The 21,347-nt window shown below is 46.6% G+C and overlaps 1 protein-coding gene across 1 annotated transcript in view; it reads right to left on the reverse strand.

Annotated features, from left to right (window-relative positions):
• Positions 1-21,145, reverse strand: part of LOC147020958 (atrial natriuretic peptide receptor 3-like) — a 32,735-nt gene extending 11,590 nt beyond the window's left edge. The window contains exons 1-6 of the mRNA XM_085890684.1: positions 19,875-21,145; positions 19,543-19,665; positions 19,286-19,440; positions 18,602-18,725; positions 4,910-5,001; positions 4,488-4,659 (exon numbers count right to left, since the gene is read on the reverse strand). Of these exons, the coding sequence (XP_085746810.1) occupies positions 4,488-4,659; positions 4,910-5,001; positions 18,602-18,725; positions 19,286-19,440; positions 19,543-19,665; positions 19,875-20,961 (1,753 nt within the window). The 5' untranslated portion in view covers positions 20,962-21,145. The remainder of the gene's footprint in view (positions 1-4,487; positions 4,660-4,909; positions 5,002-18,601; positions 18,726-19,285; positions 19,441-19,542; positions 19,666-19,874) is intronic.
• Between the last annotated feature and the right edge of the window lie 202 nt (positions 21,146-21,347).

Raw genomic sequence — 21,347 nt, forward strand, 5'->3', positions numbered from 1 at the left:
CAAACTTTACAGGAACCAACGCTGTGTTTATATCCGCTGCACATTGATCTCATTACACAGTAAATTAACATATATATATATATATATATACCTTCAAGCAGGGGAGCCAGTTTCATCCGAAATGAATACAAGCGAGTCTGAAATGAATCTGACACCTCCATTCTAATGAATCTGATCAATTCTAATGACATCCAGCTTCATTACACAAAAAAAATAATAACTACATTTTGATTACTTCATCAAAGCCGGAATACGTAACTCTTCTTCGCAGAATCTTCAAACCCACTAATGAGCAACAACATCGATCACAATCATTAGAGTTGTTGTTTGTCACATTTTCTCCAGTTTCCTCTCAGCATACTAGTACCACAAACAACCTTGATGATATTTAGCTTCACCAGCTATTAAATCATGAACACAAGGTAATCGAACAGTCAGAGCATAGTTGCATGCACCAGTACCCATAACTGCAGCATTCATTGATGTTGCTTGAACTTGATGTTCATCCCCACCTTTCTTTTGACAATATATGCACAATGACCAATCAACGGATTTTATATGAGACCTCCGAATGAGCCATGCTGACTCCTGAGCTGAGCATGCCGATTCATCTGATGGCTGAAAAGGATCGGTTGGTTTAATCTCTCCCAATCTCTCAATGTGTGGACGACTAGTAAATGAAATATAACATTGTTGGTGATGCTGCATATCACTTTTGATAATGGAGTGTGAGCAATCTATCAATTCTATCTTGATTCTCAGAATCGTGGTGCTTCCATCTTTGTTGTGCTGCCTCTTGAAGCCATTTCAGACCGTTGATCCCCAGTCTTTATTTTGTCACCTTTAGCATGTTGGCATATAATACAAGAGCCATATTTAATTTCAGAAGACTGTTTACTTGATGTTGCGGCACATGAATCTAAGCTTGCGCACGGCTCCATGACTTGGTTTGGGGTCACTCCAACTTCACCCAATCTTACTGCCGTCTCTTTTCTGCTCTGCTCTGCTCTCTGGCCTGAAAAAAATAAATAATAAATTGCATTAAAAATATTAGATGATTGCGAGCTTGACGGCATTACAAGTAAATCAATGTACACCAGATATCAGCACCAGGCTGCAAGAATCTTAATCTTTAGCTTGATGAGATTTTCATTTAATTTGCTTGCGGCGATCGCCGCCATGTTGATTTCCGTGATGATCTTGATCTCAGATCATCCAAACAGCCATTATAATCGATTTGGAATGCCAAAATCAATATGACGAGACCCAAAGATTGTCTTTCTAGTCCTACCGGTTCAAAAGTCATGCGATGTCTGAAAATGATTGTGGTGTTACATGAACTCGTAACTACGTGGAACTTTGGAGCTCTCATGAATGAATTCATTCGCGATCAGTTAATAGAGAAAGCATCGATTCCCAGATAAGAGTACGTTAGCATCTTTTTATGGATACAGAGGCACTGATATTAGAGAGAGCTTGTACATTAGCCACTCAGATGGAGCAAGCTATTAATGAGTGTAAATCCATACAGACAACTGAAAACACAGGTGCTCATGCAAGTCCACAGTATGCTACGGAAAATGCCCAGACGGTCAGAAATGAAGGACAGTATGAATTTTTTTTTAGGGGGAGATTTAAATCACACGAACAAGCTCAGGCCCAGTCCAATAGTCCAGTTTGCGGGACTGCGGATGTACGTCAAACAAAACGGGAGTGCAAAGCATCCTGCCATCGGACAGATCTGCAGAGTTAGCTCAAGATTAAATCACTTTGGCAAAATATGTAAATCTATGGGGAAAGGACGCGTCAAAACAGATTGATGATTTGGAAGCCAGAAACTCATTTTCTCCATTAACTCAAAACAGAACAACAATACCGTTCAAAACCTACTGTGTTCAACTGGCCGAGACCCCAATGACACTCATTATAGATATTGGAGCAAAAGTTTATATTCTGAGCGAATCGGTGGACAGCAAGCATTTCACAGATTATCCCATCCTCGTCGCCAAAACGTCGCATCCTGACAGATAGACCACACGAACACAAGGGACCGGGATAACACGACTCGTGTATTGCAGCCAACATGGCAGAATCTCCATCCCCGGCGAGACAGGTCACATGACCTGTGATCTGCTGGTGTATCATGCGACTATGCAAACACAACAATTGTCTTTCGAGCTCTACCTTGGTTCAAAAATTATGTGATGTTTTAAAAATGCTCTTTTTTATGTGGCGGCCATCTCAAAATCAGCCATTTTGGAAATAAAAAAATGAGGTCAGGGAGTTTGGCAACCAGGGTCACTGGATTCAGCAGGTCAAAATCCTTTATAAAAAGTGGTTGCCAGATTTTGGCAAAGAATGCCTACTTCTTGAATTTCGAGTATATTTATGTTTGAGTCGGAACTATAGTCTATGAAAGTTTGACAAAGATCCTTTCGGCCATCTCTGAGAAAAATGGCGACATAAAGACAGACAGACAAACATCTCTCTTATAGTGTAGATAACAATTTACAACTCCATCCTTTGATAACCCTCATTTCCACTTCTGAACATCAAGTCCAGACACTAAAGGAGCAGCACATTTTTGATGACAATTCTGCAGTTGCGAGTATTAGCGTAGAACGTGATGCGATGAGGACGGCGTGTACTGTTAATTGTTTAATTTAGTTGTCGAACGCTAAATCTGTCGCTAATCAGCAAACCCGCAACATGATTTGTTGTCTTCACACTGTAACAGTCTCAACACCACACTTCGACCAAAGCTTCATTATATTATAATGCCAAACCAACAAAGATAAAACTATATAACGTCACTCGGTAGAGCGCATCCCTCCACCAGGCTGAGCAGTTTGTTTTGGATCCAAACCTGAACCCAAATCGAATCATCTTGTTCTTGTCACCAACTCAATTCATCCACCACCAAGTTTTGTAATAACCCGTCCATAACTTTGAGATATTGTGCTATGTATTGTTTTGGCCCCGTCTCTCAAAGGTGAAGAATCATTAAAAAAAAAAAATTTCTTCACCAAAATCGCATCAATTCGTCCTCGTCACACACCCAACCTGTACCTGTCCACCAAGTGTTGTCCAAATCTGACCACAAACTTTTTGATATATCCTACTTGCAGACAGATAGACAAACAGGGATGAAAACAAAACCTCCGTCCACCTTCGGTGGAGGAGGTAACTCCAAAGTTCATAGAACACGATACCCCACGCAATCTTGAGAAAAAGGACATGGGAACGGTCTTTACAACTCTCACTTTACATTTCTGAGCGCGATCTATATTAACTTCGTTTGTCAATTTTGAACAACATGCTCAATGGCAACCATATGAAGCCGATGGGTCAAATGGAACACCCCAGAGCTAAACCTTCCGCCAACTCTTCTCAGAGAAACTGACAATTCTGGAACAATTTTTCAGAAATATATACACTCATAAAGAGGGTGTTGTTGGATCAAGTCAACTCTGTGGTTGCATCGCTAGACGCTGCCATTTTGTCTGAATCTCGCTCTTACTCCACCCTCGGAGCACGTGGAAAATTTGATTGGTCGAGACGGTGTAAAATTTTGCCCAAGTATTGTTAACCTAAAGGTTTTTTTGAAGTGCATTTAAGGCAAGTTTTATTCCACATTGTTCAAATATATCATTCAATAGGAGGAGAGGAGATAAGGACCATACTCTGTCCAGAACGTTGGTGCTGCCTAAGCAGTCTCCTTGGCTATTGGGCACAATCCTGGACGGGTCGCCACTCCGACACAGGATACCAGCAAGCTGGCACTCATTTTGCTGACCTCGGAAGGATGACAGGCTGAGTCAACCCCACCTGGTATTAATTCAACAGCTGAGCGGGATTTAGAACTCAGGACCCTTTGATCCAAAGCCCACCACCATAACCATTAAGGCATATTCATTAGAAATTAAATAAAAGTTTTAAAAGCTGTATAAAAAAACAACAAAAAGAAAACAGTGAATGGGAAGTTTACCGCTGATGATGCAGCATCTTTTACGCCACCTTATCTAACACGTCACATGAGTTATTTGTGCCTGTTGTTTGTCCTTCATGACATCCCCAAACCAGTAAGTTTCCTGTTTGGAATGATTTCAACTTCGTTCGACTGCCAGACTGATACCGCAAGTGCGCATCCACTCTTGGGATGAGACTACCTACAATTTGCCAACGAGTTTGCAGTACGAGTCGTTGCCCATTCTGCGAGCTGATAAAATTCTCCAAGTCTTCAATTGTGCAGAAGGACAGTCTGTACTCTCAGGTACTTTTCCAATACTTTTGTTTTCTTTTAGAAGCTTTGTGAGCTATTTTAGGTAACAATCCTTATCTCACACACGACATACTTTATGGTGCTCCGAACACCACCGTTTCTAAGGGTTTCTGCGCATGTGCACGAGCATTCTGAAACAGATTATGTCATTTTGAAAGTCGCGTATTGCTCAACTCTGCGCTACGTGCTCAAAGTAGAAACTTACCTCCCTGGTGTGCTTTTCTTTGATCGTGTTCATCCTCTTCTGGGACGGTTGGACACCCCACCCGATTCTCAACATCCTGTTGGCTCCAATCGTATGAAAAATCATCGGGCCACGGTAGAGCTGTCGGAGTGCTTTCGAAATCTCGCAGAGCTCCGCAAAATTTCGCAACCACCTGTGAAAAGCATTGCATTCAGGCCCATCTACTTATTAGGTATGCATGAGGGGTTGAAGCAGTTGGATGGGGTGGTTTTTTTGTCTCAGCTTATTGGGTGTGCACATTGAGGCAGAATGCATACAATAAATCGATGGCTCCTTAAATTGAGAATCCTACAAGGTCAAGCGAAACAATTTACCTCCTCTTGTGAACCCTCCCATGCACTGAGATTCTTTTTAATGGTCAGGGTCATGGGTCGTGCAAGTACCTGGTATATCCCAACGGTATCGCTCATCTTCATGATGCAAAAGTCACCCTCTCGATCTCCATTAGAATCTATTGTGACCGATCCCAGTGCACCTGTAGATGGTGGATAAATACAAGGACAAGCAAGTGGGTACAATTTCAAAAATTCAGTAAGGATCACCATCATTTATAGGTGTAGATCTTCATCTTCTTTAAGGCCTTAAGAAGATGTACACCTATAAATATACTTTTGTCTCCCTCATTTAAGGAAACAAATAAGATAAAGGGCCTTTAGAGGGTTTTGAAGGATTATCATTGAAATAGGTAAGTTTTGGGAGACATTATAAGAGAAAGGGTGAAGGTTACTGGTTAAAGTTGACTGACTGTAAGAGTGCAGGTGGTATGTTTGTAGCTGCAGAGGTGTACAGGCTGGATGTTGAGAGAAGGAGAAGGAGAAGGAGAAGGAGAAGGAGAAGGAGAAGGAGAAATAAGGTGATGTTTTTTTTTCGTATTCTCGATCCGCTGCGGGATTCTCACAATGTTGGTGATTGTGAAGCAATACTTGTGTTTAGATTGCCTTGTTTACGTTTGTTTATATCTGTTGAAGTTTTCTCATCGGTTTGCTGTTCGTTCACACTCCATTAATACACTGATAACTAGAAGGGCACTCGGTAGAGCGCATACCTCCGCTATGCAATGCCTGATCCATGAGAATGTATCGGGGCCCAATACATGGTTGAAAGATCATGCTACATATCGTTTTTGGCCCTATCTCTCACTGGTGAAGAATCACTTTTAAAATTAAATAATTCTCGTATCCAGATCCGGATCCAGATCTTCATCAAAATCTAATCAGTTCGTCCTCGTCACACACCCAACCTATCCACAAAATTTCATCAGGACCCGTCCACAACTTTTTGAAATATCCTGCACACAGACAGATAGACAGACAGACAGAAAGGGGTGAAAACATAACCTCCTTCACCTTCGGTGGTGGAGATAATAATGAGCATTTCTTTTGATGTTCTCATACTGAGTTTGCTCCATTGATAATTGTTGGAATTCGCTCCATTGATTGGCAAATGATGAGATAACATATTGTATGGTCTACATTGAAATAATAATGTGTTTTTTGAAGAAAAAAAAATCCATACAACGTACTGAAATGTAATCGTCGATGCAAAGCATGCGAGACACGGTCGATTGGTCTATCATCAGGTCAAGTCAGGAATGGGAGCATGCACCTGAGCAGCGCATCGCTGCGTCCACTTTCCGCCGGTACTCCAGGGGCCTCCAGTCTGGCCATCTCCCAGGAAGATACCTGGCACAACCCCATCGCCTTGAGATGCCGATCAACCTGCAGCAACCACGAGACCCATCGGCCTCCTCTACTCGCAAGGCTATCTCGCTGAGAGAATCTGGTCTATTATACCTAACCCTAACCCACACTCTGAGGATGTGCTCTGGGGGGTGGGGGGGGACTCTGGGGGACACCCACGGGGAGAAATTAGAGGGAAACACTGGGTGAATTGCACCCATGGGGAAAACCCCATTTTCAGGGTTTTAGAAACGTAGAAACGTAAGGGCGGAGGGGAGGGAGTGGAGGGTTCACGTGCATCCGGTGAACCCCCCCCCTGGATCCACCATTGCTGATTGATACTGTGCTGTATCACGTGATTGGGTTTTCGTATATCATGCCTCGCCCGCTAGGGGTGGCAGGGATGTACTTCCGGACGCGCAATAAAGCGGAGTTGATGCAGGCACGCTTGCTTCTTATGTTCCACTGCACCTCGTACACTCTAGTTGGTGACGAGGATGGGATGAAAACGGACATGTGCCCGTTTTCGTCGGAGACAACTTCGAATTGTTTTCGGAGCAATTGGGATGCTATTTCCACGTGAATGATGTGGGCGACGAGAGCAAACAGAAGTCGATCTTGCTCGCTTCGCTTTCGGCGGAGCATTATCGACTACTGAGTGATTTGGTGGCGCCGGACAGGCCCCGTGATGACGGGCTGGCGTTTCGGGACATTGTGGAGAAGATGAAAGCACACATGGCGCCGGAGAAGTCATTACAGCTCGCTCGATACCAGTTCGATCGCCTCTCGAAAGGGGCAGAGGAGCGCGTCGCTGATTTTGTGGCGCGGATTAAGCATTCTTCCGTGGCATGCAAGTTCACGGCGGGGGAGCATCCAGCTTGGCTCAGAGATCATTTTAATCGCTGGTTTACAAGATGAGAAGATGGTTTCGGCGGTTCTACGGCTGAAGGGTGAAGCCATTACATTCGACTCGGCAGTCAGCACGGCTACAGCGGTCGAGCAGACTCACGGGGATGTTCGGGCCCTCACCGGCCACGCGGGGTCGCGAGCACCCCAGGACGCACGCACGACCTTCGGTGCGGGTCGGACGTCGCCTCGCGGCCGCACGTGCGGCGAGGTGACCCCGCAGACGTGTTTGGGATGCGGAGGTCGGCACCTGCGCCGTGCGTGCCCGTATAAAGGCACCGTGTGTTTAAATTGTCACAAGGTGAGTCATCTGAAGCGTGTGTGCCGTGGGGCGCCGGTCACCGTTAGGGTCATGGACGGCGATGTGCGAGGCGACCCGGGGCGGAACCGGCGGCCGTTGATGGGCCTGTTTTCAATTGGCCCGGCGGCGGCGCGCCCGATGACGGTGGAAGTCGAAGTGAACAAAACGCCGATCACGTTCCAGGTTGATACGGGAGCGGCTGTGTCGATCATAGGCGAACAGACCGCATGTAGACTCAACGGCCTGAAGCTTATCAGGTCCAATCTCACACTGTTCACGTACACCCGCCAGTCGGATGTCACCCGCTTAGGGTGCCAGCCGGGATGGCAGACGTTTCTGTACGGTACCAAGGCCAGGTCGCCACACTTCGGGTGTACGTCGTGCGGGGGAGGGGACCGTCTCTCCTCGGCCGAGATTGGCTGGCCCGCATCAGGCTAGACTGGGCCGCAGTTCACCTTGTGCAACCCGTGCCTAGCCGGTGAGAGGATCAGTTGGAGAAAATTCTTCAAAGACATCAAGGTTTGTTTTGCGACGACCTTGGGAAACTCAAGGGCATGGAGGCAAAACTCTTCCTGAAGGAGGGGGTGGTTCCTCGTTTTTGTAAACCGCGTCCGGTGCCGTATGCCCTGCGGGACAAGGTCAAGGGTGAACTGGATAGGCTGGAGGCCTGTGGAGTGATCGAACGGGTGTCGTACTCAGATTGGGCCACCCCAGTTGTCATGGTGCTGAAACGGAATGGAGACGTCCGATTGTGCGGGGACTTCAATTCCACGGTTAACCCGGGGCTCAGCGTGGAGCAATATCCACTGCCGTCAATTGATGAAATATATGCGCGATTGGCGGGGAGTCAATACTTCACGAAGCGAGACCTGCGTGATGCATATTTTCACCTGGCGATGGATCCCGGGAGTTGCGAGCTTTTGACAATCAACACGTGTCAAGGACTCTATCGATATACCCGACTGTTTTAGGGTTGCTTCGGCCCCAGCCTTGTGGCAGAAAGCCATGGATCAGGTTTGCATTGGCCTACCCGCTCAGACCTACCTGGACGATGTGCTCATTGCGGGGAAAACGGCGGACGAGCACCTTGCGAACATTACCCAAGTGCTGACAAAGCTAGAAGCGTGCGGCCTGCGCTTGAACAGGGACAAGTGCACGTTCTTCAAGTAGCGCTTGGAATACCTCGGGCACATCATCACGCCGGAGGGGCTGTTGAAAGGTCCTCGGAAGGTGGAGGCGATTCAGCACATGCCACCGCCTCGCGACAAGATGCAGCTGTGCTCATTCATTGGTATGGCCCAGTATTACCAAAGGTTCGTGCGAGGGCTCAGCTCACACCTTGCGCCGTTAACACGGTTGCACAGGAAGGACGAGCGCTGGGCTTGGGGGCCTGCACACCAGGCGTCGTTCGACCGCGTCAAGCGGATGCTCAAAGAGGATACGTTCCTCGTGCACTACGAGCCTGCGCGTCTGCTCCTATTGGCAAGCAACAGCTCTGCATATGGCATCGGGGCAGTGCTCTCCCACAGGATGGACGATGGTTCCGAGCGGCCTGTTTGTTTTGCATCCCGGACCCTGTCCGCAGCAGAGCGGGGATATGCCCAGATCGAGCACGAGGCTCTCAGCCTCGTCTGGGGTGTGCAAAGGTTTCATCAATACCTGCTGGGGCGGCATTTCACTTTGCAGACGGATCACAAACCGCTTTAGTTCATCCTGAGACCTGAACGTGGGGTGCCGGTGGTAGCGGCCGCGCGAATACAGCGGTGGTGTCTGTTTCTTGGTGCTTATGATTATGATATTCAGTTCCGAAGCACCGAGAAGCATGCTAACTGCGACGGGCGCTCACGCTTGCCGTGTGCGGAGGGTCCAGCTGTGTCTGAGTTGGTCGACCGGGTCGATGTGTTCGCGCTGGGCCAGGTCCAAAGCTGGCCGGTCTCGGCCAGACAGGTCGCGGTGGAATCAGCTCGTGATCCGGTGCTCGCCCGTGTCGTCCAGGCGATTTCTACGGGGAATTGGAGCGATCTGCCTCCGGCATGATCGACACCGGCATTTCAACCTTTCACGTCATGCGCATCGGAGCTGTCGTTGGTCCAACGGTGCGTTATGTGGGGAATGAGGACGGTGATTCCACCGAAGTTCAGGCAGCGGTGTTTGGAAGAACTGCATGTCAGTCACCTTGGCGTTGTGAAGACCAAGTGTCTTGCTCGTAGCCTGTTGTGGTGGACGGGGTTGGACAAAGACATTGAGCAGTTGGTTAAGCGTTGCGCCACGTGCCAAACAAATGCTGATAACCCGCGTCGAGCTTCGGGACTATGGCCTACCCCAGACAGAGCCTGGCAGAGGGTCCATGTAGATTTTGCAGGGCCGGTTAATGGCAAAATGTTTTTGATTGTGATCGATGGATTCTCTAAATGGCCGGAGGTTGTAGTATTGCAGCATACATCAGCAAACATTACAGTGGAGAAACTGCGGACAATCTTTGCTAATAAAGGGTTACCGGAGATCCTGGTCTGTGATAACGGTCCGCAGTTCATCGCAGGTGTATTTGATGAGTTTATGCGCCAAAATGGTATTCGACATCTAAGGTCCGCACCGTATCATCCTGAGACGAATGGGCAGGCTGAGTCGTTTGTTAAGATGTTGAAACGGGCTTTGCGCAGGGGGGGTGTTGCACCTGTGCAGACGGTGGTCGATGTCTTTTTGCTCCATTACAGGAACGCAATTCATCCTGTCACGGGTGATTCGCCTGCCATTCGTCTCTATGGATGGGCATTGCGGTCCAGACTGGATTTGCTGCGACCTGGAGGGTCCGGAAGTGGGGCGGTGTCACGTCCGACACGGCTGCGCGGCTTCGATGTGGGACAGCGGGTAATGGTGCATGATTATTTCCACAGTTCCAAATGGGTGCCGGCTGTGGTCTCTGTGGTACTGGGGCCGGCGAATTGCATGGTGCGGACTGATGGTGGGGAAGTGTGGAAGCGGCACGTGGACCAAATGCATGATCGCTGTCCAGCGTCACCCCCCCACACCCCTCTCCCTGGGCCGAACGATGTGGGACCCCCACCTGTAATGTCGCCGGCGCCAGACGTTGTATCACCAGGGCCGGATGTGCCGATGCCCAGGGGGTCTTCGCCTGGTTCTGTCCTACCCGGGGACGTCGAGCAGGCTGGTCGGCCGGGGGCGGTTGTTATTGCGGATGGCGCAAGTCCGGCGAGGGTGTCACCTCGACCGAGCCGGGAGGCGTCTGAGCCTGGACTGTCTGGCGCTGCCCGCCCGAAGCGGGTCAGGGTACGGCCGCGGTACTTGGAGGATTATGAGTGTTGATGGGCTTAGGGTGGTCATGTTATGATTGTCCTTTCATCATTTGACTTGTCATTTTACGAGGGGAGGAGTGTGCTGTATCACGTGATTGGGTTTTCGTATATCATGCCTCGCCCGCTAGGGGTGGCAGGGATGTACTTCCGGACGCGCAATAAAGCGGAGTTGATGCTGGCACGCTTGCTTCTCGTGTTCCACTGCACCTCGTACACTCTAGATACCACCATGAGACATCTCATGTGAAAAGGTCTGGAGGGAGGTTTCTCTTTCTCTTTCTCTTTCTCTTTCTCTTTCTCTTTCTCTTTCTCTTTCTCTTTCTCTTTCTCTTTCTCTTTCTCTTTCTCTTTCTCTCTCTCTCTCTCTCTCTCTCTCTCTCTCTCTCTCTCTCTCTCTCTCTCTCTCTCTGAGAGAGAGGGCACTTTTACATTTTGTCCAATCTATCGCAAGCATTTCAAATAATGTTGGATTTTCAAGAGAACCTCAAACCGCTATCCGGCTAGTTTTAATGTAATTTTACTTTAACTAATGATAATGTAATATAAAATGCCTGCCCTCCAATGAATTATTTATAAAAACACCAAAACGGCAGAAACAAAAGTCGACGCCAACACTCACCTCTATCTTCTGCCAACGAACCTCACTTTTAACTGAACACAACATTACTAGTAATACTACCACTTCCTTAAATGGCAGCAATCAATTACACCTTCTTGTGGGATCAGTCAGGGAACATTTCTGGTCCGGGTCTTTCATGAACTGGTTGGCCAGGCCTGACATTTGATTGAAAGGTGAGTTGGGTAGGGATTTTATTTATTTATTTCTTCAGTGTGTCGGCGACGACTCGCCTTCTCTTCACGAAAGACAATGTGAGATTTTAACAACCACCAACGACCACTGCTGCAGATGGTACCTCTGGCTTAACGTCCCTCCGACAGACGGTGCCTCGACCTGCATGCGAAACACCAGGGCGGCGGTTTATACCTGCTTTGAGATTCACATCCAGGTTAAAAGGCAAGTCGCATACGTGTCGGGCCGAGGCGAACAGTTGGTTACGGCGACTCACATCCCGCTAGGCTAACCAATGCACCATGTATATATATATATATATATATATATATATATATATATATATATATATATATATATATATATACATATACATATATATATATATATATACATATACATATATATATATATACACACACAGTGGTGAGAAAAAGTTAGCGAACCCTTTAGAATTCCCTGTTTTTCTGCTTAAATTTGACCTAAAATGTGATCAGATCTTCATCAAAGTCCTAATAATAGATAAAGAGAACCTGATTAAACAAATAGCACAAAAAAAATCTACTTTTTCATTTATTTATTTATTGAGCAAAATGATCCAACACTCAATTCCTTTGTAGGAAGAAGTCTGTGAACCTCCACATTGAGTAACTGGTGGCACCCGCTTGAGCAGCAATAACTTCAACCAAACGATTCCTGTAACTCTTGATCAGTCCTGAACATCGGCTTGGAGGAATTTGGGCCCATTCCTCCTTACAGAACTGCTTCAACTCGGAGATGTTTGTGGGATTTCTTACATGAACTGTTCGTTTTGGATTCTGCCACAACATTTCAATTGTGTTAAAGTTTGGACTATGATTGACCATTCCAAAAAATAAAATCTCTTCTACTTCACCCATTCTGTTGTAGATTTACTAGTGTGATTAGGATTGTTGTTGTCTTGATGCATTGACCCACTTTCTGTTAAGCTTCAGCTAAGGAACGGATACCCTGACATTCTCCTGTAGAACTTGCTGCTACAATCCAGAATTCATGGTTCCATCAATGATGGCAAGTCGTCCAGGTCTTGAGGCAGCAAAACAGCCCCAAACCATGATACTCCGTCCACCATGCTTCACGGTTTGGATGAGGTTCTCATGTTGGAACACAGTGTTTGGTTTTCTCCAAACATACCGTTTCTCATTTAAGCCAAAAAGTTCCACTTTTGACTCATCTGTTCACAGAACATTCTTCCAATAACCTTCTAGATCATCCAGGTTGTCTTTGGAAAACTTAAGACGGACAGCAATGTTCTTCTTGGAGAGCTGTGGTTTCCTCCTTGCTATCCCCTCCCATGCACACCATTCTTGTTCAGTGTTTTCCTGATGGTGGACTCGTGATCAATGACATTAGCCAATGCAAGAGAGGCCTACAGATCCTTAGACGTTACCACCCTGGGGTTCTTTATGATATCCTGGATTATTGTACACCTTGCTGTTGGAGTGATTTTCATTGGATGACCTCTCCTGGAAAGAATAACAATGGTGTTGAATTTTCTTTATTTGTAAACTATCCGTCTGACAGTGGATTGGTGGAGCTAAACATCTTTAGAAATGGTTTTGTGAGCCTTTCCAGACCGATGAACATCAACAACTCTTTTTCTGAGGTCCTCAGAAATCTCTTTTGATCGGGGCAGGACCCGCTTCCACAAACCTGTGTGGTGAAGACCGGACTGATGGTGATGAACAAAGTTTATGTTTTTCATATAGGGCACGGCCACCCAAACTCACTCCTCATTGTCATCCCATTGATTGAAACACCTGACTGTAATTACCCCCCTTTAATTGAGCGAATTAACCTCGAGGTTCACAGACTTCTTCAAATACAAAGAAATTGAATGTTGGATTATTTGTTCAATAAATAAATAAGTTTGTTTGTGCTATTTGTTTAATCAGGTTCCCTTTATCTATAATTAAGATTTCGATGAAGATCTGATCACATTTTAGGTCAAATTTATATTTACACAAAAATACAGAAAATTCTAAAGGGTTCACAAACTTTTTCTTTGGTTTTTAACATTTAGTACCACAAATGACACAACAATACCCTTTGTTTTATATGATACAGCATCTCAGAAAGTTTTCTTTATTTTCAGGTCTGGTGGTTTAATGTTAAAAAAAAAAAAAGGCGATTTCACAGGAGAAAGCTCAGTGCGTCGAATGATTCACCGAGACGAGATCCGCCACGCAAGTTCAGCGTAATTTCCACACAAGGTATGGAAGGAATCCACCATCTTGGACTGGTATCGGAGAGTGGTACAAGGGGTTTAAGGAGACTGGAAGTTGTGAGAAACAGAAAAGTACCGGTCGACCAAGCACAAGTACAGGAGACGTTGAACGAGTGCATGAATCATTTCAACAAAGTCCAAGAAAATCAATCTGACACGCATCCAGAGAACTGGGACCACCAACCACCACTGTGCACAGGACTTTGCAGAAAAAGACTGAAGCTTTATGCTTATGAGGTGCAGATTCAGCAGGAACTCAAACCAAATGACGGACCCAAACACAAGACGTTTGCCTTGGAAATGCTCAGTCACATGGAAGATGATGAAGATTACCTGAAAAAGGTCATGTTCACAGACGAAGGTTGCTTCAATGTATCGCGAAAGGTCAACTGGTACAATGTGAGTATCTGGGGCTTTGAAAACTCCCCCACGTGGTCAATGAACACATACGCGACAGTCCAAAGGCCAACGTGTGGTGTGACCTTCTTCGACCACTTCGTGGGTCCGTTTTTCTTTGCAAAACCGACAGTTGACCTCAGCAATTTACATGAACATGTTGGAAGAATTCTCCTTCCCACAGATTGAAGACCTGCAACCCGATATTATTTTTAAACAGAGGACGCTCCCGCTCATTAGGCCTGAGTCGGTCGAGCCGTCTTGAATGAAAAATTTCCATGTCACCGGATTGGCCGAGACGGACCAACCGCCTGGCCCCCATGATCACCAGACATAACCCCTCTTGATTTTTTTTTCTGTGGTGGTTTGCCAAAAATGTTGTCTACAACACCAAGGTGGCGAACCTGCAGGATCTTCGTTCTCGGATCACGGCTGCATGCGCACTGGTGGACGCAAACATGCTGAGCCGAACATGGCATGGACTCGTGTACTGCCTTGATGTCCTGCACGTGACAAACAGAGCTCACAGTGAAGTGTATTGATGGTGTGCACAAAACATTATGAGTTTCTGTATCATATAAAATAAAGGGGTATCGTTGTATTGTTTGTGGTTCTAAATATATTAACAACCAAAGTTGGCTAGGTGTTCTTGGGACACCATATATATTGTTGCGGTTGTGGAAATTCACAAAACATCATACAAGTTCCCCGGAGATCAGTTATTTCGATAAGTATGTGTTTCAGGTTAGAATCCCCACTGATGTGTAAAGGGATTTGTTCGTGTGCCGGGCTGTGAATCTTTGAGGTAGCCATTATTCTTTTTCTATCTTTTATTTTAAAACATGGCAACACAATCATCTCCTACAACGCGAACAGACAACAGCAACCGTCATCTCGTCCTACACAAACAACGCGAACAAACAACAGCAACCGTCATCTCCTCATCCTACAACAAACAACGCCACCTCCGCACCAACCATCAATATGCGCCCCGGCGAACGGCCGTGGCGCGAGACAATTACCATATTCGGATCACATGAGGGCTTTCCCGAAACAAACCAGTGACGTCAAACATGGGGTTTCCAGCGAGGCTTTCGAGGGGTGAGAGGTCGGAGGAGAAGAGTGGGCGGAGTCCTGGCCTTGGGTGAGAGTTCAAGGGGCGGCTCGCCCAGACCAATAAAAGGGTGGAGCTCGACACAGTCAAAAGAGAAGCAGAGTCGAGCGGCCAGTCGCGGGGGAGTGGAGAGCGTTTACCAGAAGTCCCCTGCCAGTTTGAGCCAGCTGCGGTGGAGTCCGGCGAGTTCGTCGGAGTCCGGGCGAGGAGAGCCAGTCGGAAGCTCTTGGGACGACGGTCGACGGTCGACGGGACAGCGGCGGAGCTTGGTGGTCCAGGCGAACGGCCCTGAAGGCGGTCGAGCGACGTCGCTGAGGTGGTGGACACATCACAAACAACATCAACTCTAAAAGAGCAAGGACCCATTCACTCCTCCGAAAGCATTGCTGGCCAGGCCCAACCAAAGGCCACGATGAGAGCCGGACCACAGAGGAGAACCAAGCAGCCGCTCAAGCCGCTCGCACAGCTGATTAAGCCGATCGGCCGCTCAAGCGACTGGCGCGTTGCGACACGAGGGCCAGGCAGAGACAACACAGGCCGCAGACCCGAAGACGCTCGAGCCGTCACCAGGGGCGGCCAGGTAACCTGCACGGCCTCTCGCGAGCTTTCGGTCATCCAGGTTCCGGGTTCGAATAAAGGCTCACGGGCCCATTTCTTTTCTGGGTTTTTGTATGAAAGTCTGTTCTGTGGCGCCTTGTCTTTGTAAGTAAAAATGATGGTTAAGTGCATGCCTGTACATAATTGAATATACATCGGCTGTCGGCTTTTCTCGTGTCATGTCCCCTTCCCCCATTGATTGCTTGTTTAAAAATAAATGCCCCATTGTTTGAATGTAAACCTGCTCGTTGCGTCCATTCCTCCCATTGACTTCCATGGCGTGCTCGGGAAATTAGCAGGCTGTAAAAGCCAATAAAAGTGTTCATTTGGGCTGACGGACCTTGGTGATCTCCGCTCGGGTCACGCACGGGGCGGGCACGATAACGGCTCGCCCCGCTCAAGGTCCGTTGAGGTATAAATTCTCGGTACTTCTGTCTGCGTGGATAATTAGGTATATCGAGATTCGGCGATTAACCCTAAACCGCGTGGACAGAATATTGGCAATTTATGGTGCGTTAAGGCACCCGTAGCGGTTTCCGGAGTTGTCCGGAAGCTACGACTGCAATTCCGGTTTTCGGTGGACGCTCGACTGCGTTTGAGCCATAAGCGGTCGTGCGTGGGCCGTCGAACCGGCGGAATCCGCAACAATATATATATATATAATCCGACAATGAAGAGAAGAACGATATATATATATATATATATATATATATATATATATATATATATATATATATATATATATATATATATATATATATATATATATATCGTTCTTCTCTTCATTTTAAAAGTCCATCTGTCAGTCCATCTCCTCCATAACACCAAAACCATGAAACCTAGCAGCCCCAAACTTTTGAGGCATATTAAGGGAACTCAAAGGTCGTGTATGAATGAAAACTGGGTGTTGGGGTACATTAAAACACCCCTTTTGAAGATAATTAACGGCCTTATTTAATTATCCTTTATCAAGGCATTATTGTTGGTCACCTCGCTGTCCCTCGCTGGGGCTCAATTCACCATTTGTTTTGGCCTGCTCAGAAATACCTTGCCTTGGAACAGGCTGCAACGATTTCTTAACGATAAAAGTTTTTTTTTTTTCTTCATTTTACTCACTCATATTATCGAATGCCTGATCATCATAGCTACAAATCGCTGGGTATATTGTAATGTTCATAAACGCCCGGAGATGCCAGCGTTCGTGGCTTTATTCCATTTCCGTACATGCCATAACCTCGAGAATCTCTTGATCTCAGCAGAATTATAAGATATCAACTCCTTTATCGACTTCAGCAGTTTTCCGACTGCTGGCAAAAAAAAAAGTGTTCATTTGGCCAATTCGAACATTGTTTGACATTCCGGGCGTCTCTGGGTGCACGGTGTTTACATGACCGATCGGCGATCGCTAATCGCTTGCTAATCCAGCCGTTCTTTATCAACCGCTTTGTTGGAGTGCTTGCTTGAGTGCTCATTGTACTTTACATAGCTTGAAAGGATTCCACAAAAAGTACGCAATTCTGCATTCCTTCGCAAAGCAAGAGGAAGGGAAGAGAGGAGTGGGCAGGACTATGACTGTCAATCAGCCTAATGGGGGTGGGGCCACCAGACATTTGCCCAAGGGCCAATCAGACCTATCTGGGTGTGGTTAACAATGGATTATTATCAGGGTTGTGTGACATCTTTTGACATTTTCCCATCTCAATCCCACAACAAATAAGATACACAATTATACCAACCCACACTACAAACCCACAACTACCTCTAATATAGACATATTCATACAATTGTTACGATTGCCACCAATAACAAAAATGTCAAGATGTCGTGTCAAAAAAAAAAAAAAAAATTTTTTTAATTCCAAATTCCTGCTCGATCTACTGCTGGGAAGGCAATGGCAAACTACCCAGTATAACCCTTGCCAAGAAACTGCTTCGGCAGCATTGACGCTCTGTAAAAAGAGTATGGTACGTCAGAATATGTACATGCATATGTATCCTCTTTATTTTTGACGCAGACAATTTATCCAGGGTACGAGTACACAATGAAAGACTCTTCGATCGTTCCCATGAGATCTTTATCCTCCACAACAACTGCATCTACATCTTCGATCAAGGTCGTCATGTCCCTTGATGCAGAATGGTCGCGTGCTGCCACTACGCCAGGACGACAGATTTTGGCCAGCTTGGATGCCACATAAAAACAAATCCAGGAATATTCAGCTCCCATGCGAGCATGCCACTAAATCTTACCCGACAAGACAGACTTCTATCGAGGACTCCCATCCAAGTACTAACCAGCTTGACTTCTCCCCACTTCCGAAGTTTCATGGAGTTGGGCACAATCAAGCTGATCGTTTACATCCAAATGATTACGGACGGCGGCGCAGCTTGCTTAACATATCCTTCAATGAATGGACAAGGCAGCACCACTGACGGTTTCAATATCATGTGGGAATCAAACGCAGATTCCAACAGGTCATAGGCAAGCAATTGAAACGAACAATTGAGATGGAACAATGAAAATCGTCGCTACAGAATGAGAGATAATCAAGGATTGGTAGCAAAAGGCTTTGAACAGCTGATAGGAAAGGTCCAATATATCTATCCTATCTCCATTTAACGAGCAGAGTCAGAATGTATGAAAAGAAAGAAATAAATAAAAAGACAAACAACCATGAGAAAAATGCCGTCCTTCCAACCCCCCACCCCATACCCTGAAAGGTGGTGTTCCACAAGGCACTTGTTAGGAAAGCTGTGTTATTGCGGGCACGTGGTTGGCTGGCAGCCATGGCATACAGCAGAAGGGCATCATGGAATCCCGCAGCAAAAGTCACAGCCTGTCAAAGAATAGACCGACCAGAACACAATGTTAATTTATTATAATAATTTCTCCCATACCCCTCTGAGGGGCATCTGGGATGACTACCACTGGGTCACTAACATTTCTATGGCCCAGAATGTAACCTGACCAGATCATCGTAGGCTACTTCCTGAATATGGCAGGAATTTGCAATTTGACCAAGGCACTCAATGCCCTCCTCTTTTTGAACGGTCTTGTGGGGTATTCAACGTCCACTCGCGAATGCTATTCCATGGGATGGCCGGATGAACCTCATATTCAAAGGACGGCCTGTTTCATTGATGTAACGTCCAGCCTGCACACCACCAGCATGAGGGTTAAATCAAGTTGCATCGGCAACAGCTCGAGAGTGAGTACTCCACCTCTGACCCACCTGGACAATCCCAGAGTTCTGCGTTGGACCACACCTGTTTTTGCTTATAACAACCAAAACCAAGGCAAAGCAATTTAGCAATAGGAGAGTGCAAAAGTTTTGGGTCAACAGAAGTACAGCGCATAGTTCCACCCAGCCAACCCACACGCGCAGCCCAGTCACACCTGTTTGTCCCACTCCAGTGTGCCAGAGTCGTTACTGGCCGAAGTTTGCAGATCTCTCACGAACTTCTCACGCTCTGAATGCTCCGTCCAAAGGCTGACCACGTACAGAGATCGCAAGGCCTTGCGCGTTTCTGATTCCCAGCGCTGTGGGTCACCTGCACACATCATCCACCGGTTCACCACTCCGATTGATCATTCCGATCTTTGCGACGTCTCAGTGGGTGTCATGCTCGAGGTGCGGGTGAAACGTGACAAACCATGCACTCTGTCGGCGAAGAGCTCGATGCTGAAGAAGATGTGACCATCGTTGGTTGAATTGAACTCCTGAGCCGTGCGCATGAAAAGTTCCAGAACCATCTCCGGGGCGCAAAGGATGACAACTGTGGAGCACATAGACAAGAATACACCTTGTACATCACTGCTGGTCACATCGCAGTCCATAACATGTATATAGCCATCAATTTGTACAATGTTTCGATTTTGTTGTCGACAGAAAAAAAAACAAAACAAAAAAACAAAAAACAAAGCATCATTAGAAGAAATCAGAATTCTCGTGATACAGAATTCTAACATCACCGTGCTCCCTCACCTGGTGCTTGAGCAACAACTTCAGCTACATTGTCTGCCCATTCTTGATCTGGATGAGGTTCTTCAGGCAGTCTGATATGGTGGATTTCTTTGCCGTGTTTTGAAAAGGTTTGGAAGATCCCTTCAACAGTAAAGTAGCAAGTTCTGTCTCCTCGCTGGTCGTCAGTGTAAGCCAGTACAACAGACCTGTCACCGAGACGTTCTAAAAGTTGCTCGAACACCCTTCCAAGCTGGATGTAACCCGGCAAAAGCCGCGTAAGGAAACCATATTCAGACTGCTTATCATCAAAGCCCACGGCCATTGCCCCAGCAGTTAGGACAGGTATCTTCCAGTGTGTGGCTAGGCGTGCGATGGGAGCGGCCGAGTACTCGCACACTGGACCCAGGATGGCATCTGGATGATTGTTGACCGTTTGATCGATCAATGCAAAAAGAGCTGAATTCCCACATTCAGAGTCCAATGGCTTGAGTTCAACTGAGATGCCATGATCATGATGGATCCATGAAGAAGCAAGCTCGACAGCTGGAAGGACGTGGTCAATGGAGAATGGGTACCGTGTGTCTGATGGAAGCAGCAGAACTATGTTGAGGGGCGGTTGGACAATTGTTTGGGAAACTTTGGTGGGATTTGAGATTGGGGGAAGAGAGGGGGCAAGAGGAGCAGGTGATGAAACAAATGAATCATTTGAGGAGACGGTGGAAATAACGGATGATAAAATGGAGGAACCAGAAGATGCGGGAGATACATCTGAGTGAAGTGAGGATGATGAGGTAAACAAAGTGATTGTGGACAAAGCGGAGGATGAAGAAACGGCAGGAGCAGAAGAAATTGAAGAGAGTTCACGAGGAGGAATAGGAGACAGGCTTGAGGAGGTATGAACGAAAGAGGAACCCGAGAAGAGGTTTGGTGAAGATTTTGGCAGAAGAGCTGTAGGAAAAGACAGAAATTGTGAAGAATTGGAAGAAATGAAAGCTGGAGGCAGAGATTCTTCAATGCCTATCAAGGAAGTGGAGGAATTTGATGTTGGTTCTTGCAGGGATCTTCTGGCATTAAGAATGAAAAGAACGAGGAGAAAATCAGAAGACATGACGACGCACCACTCTAGGCAAGGTTTTTAAGGAACAGCAGAGGCAGGAATATTATGTCAGTGTCGTCCCCACCGAGGATGGCTTGGCTGAGTGGTGAGCCAGGGGTGCAAGGAGCAGCATAGGGTGGTTGTGGGAGGGAAGAGCAGCGAGGGTTGAGGGAAACGAGCAAATGAAAGAATAGTGAGGGGAGGGAAAGACAGGAGAGGTAAAGAGAGGGAGGAGGAGACGAGGGAGGAAAAAAACGTTGGGAAGGGAAAGCCTTTTTGGTTCGACGGTTTGCATGGAAAAGCATAACAATGCAAGGCACGTCAACTCTATTTAAAACAGAATTTTCTTTCCCTTTTTAACTCATTTTGATATTTTAAATAAGGATCTGTATTATCTG

This window comes from Eptatretus burgeri, chromosome 8, assembly GCF_056783735.1.
Source record: "Eptatretus burgeri isolate ZD-2024b chromosome 8, Ebu_testis_v1, whole genome shotgun sequence".
Classification (NCBI taxonomy): domain Eukaryota; kingdom Metazoa; phylum Chordata; class Myxini; order Myxiniformes; family Myxinidae; genus Eptatretus; species Eptatretus burgeri.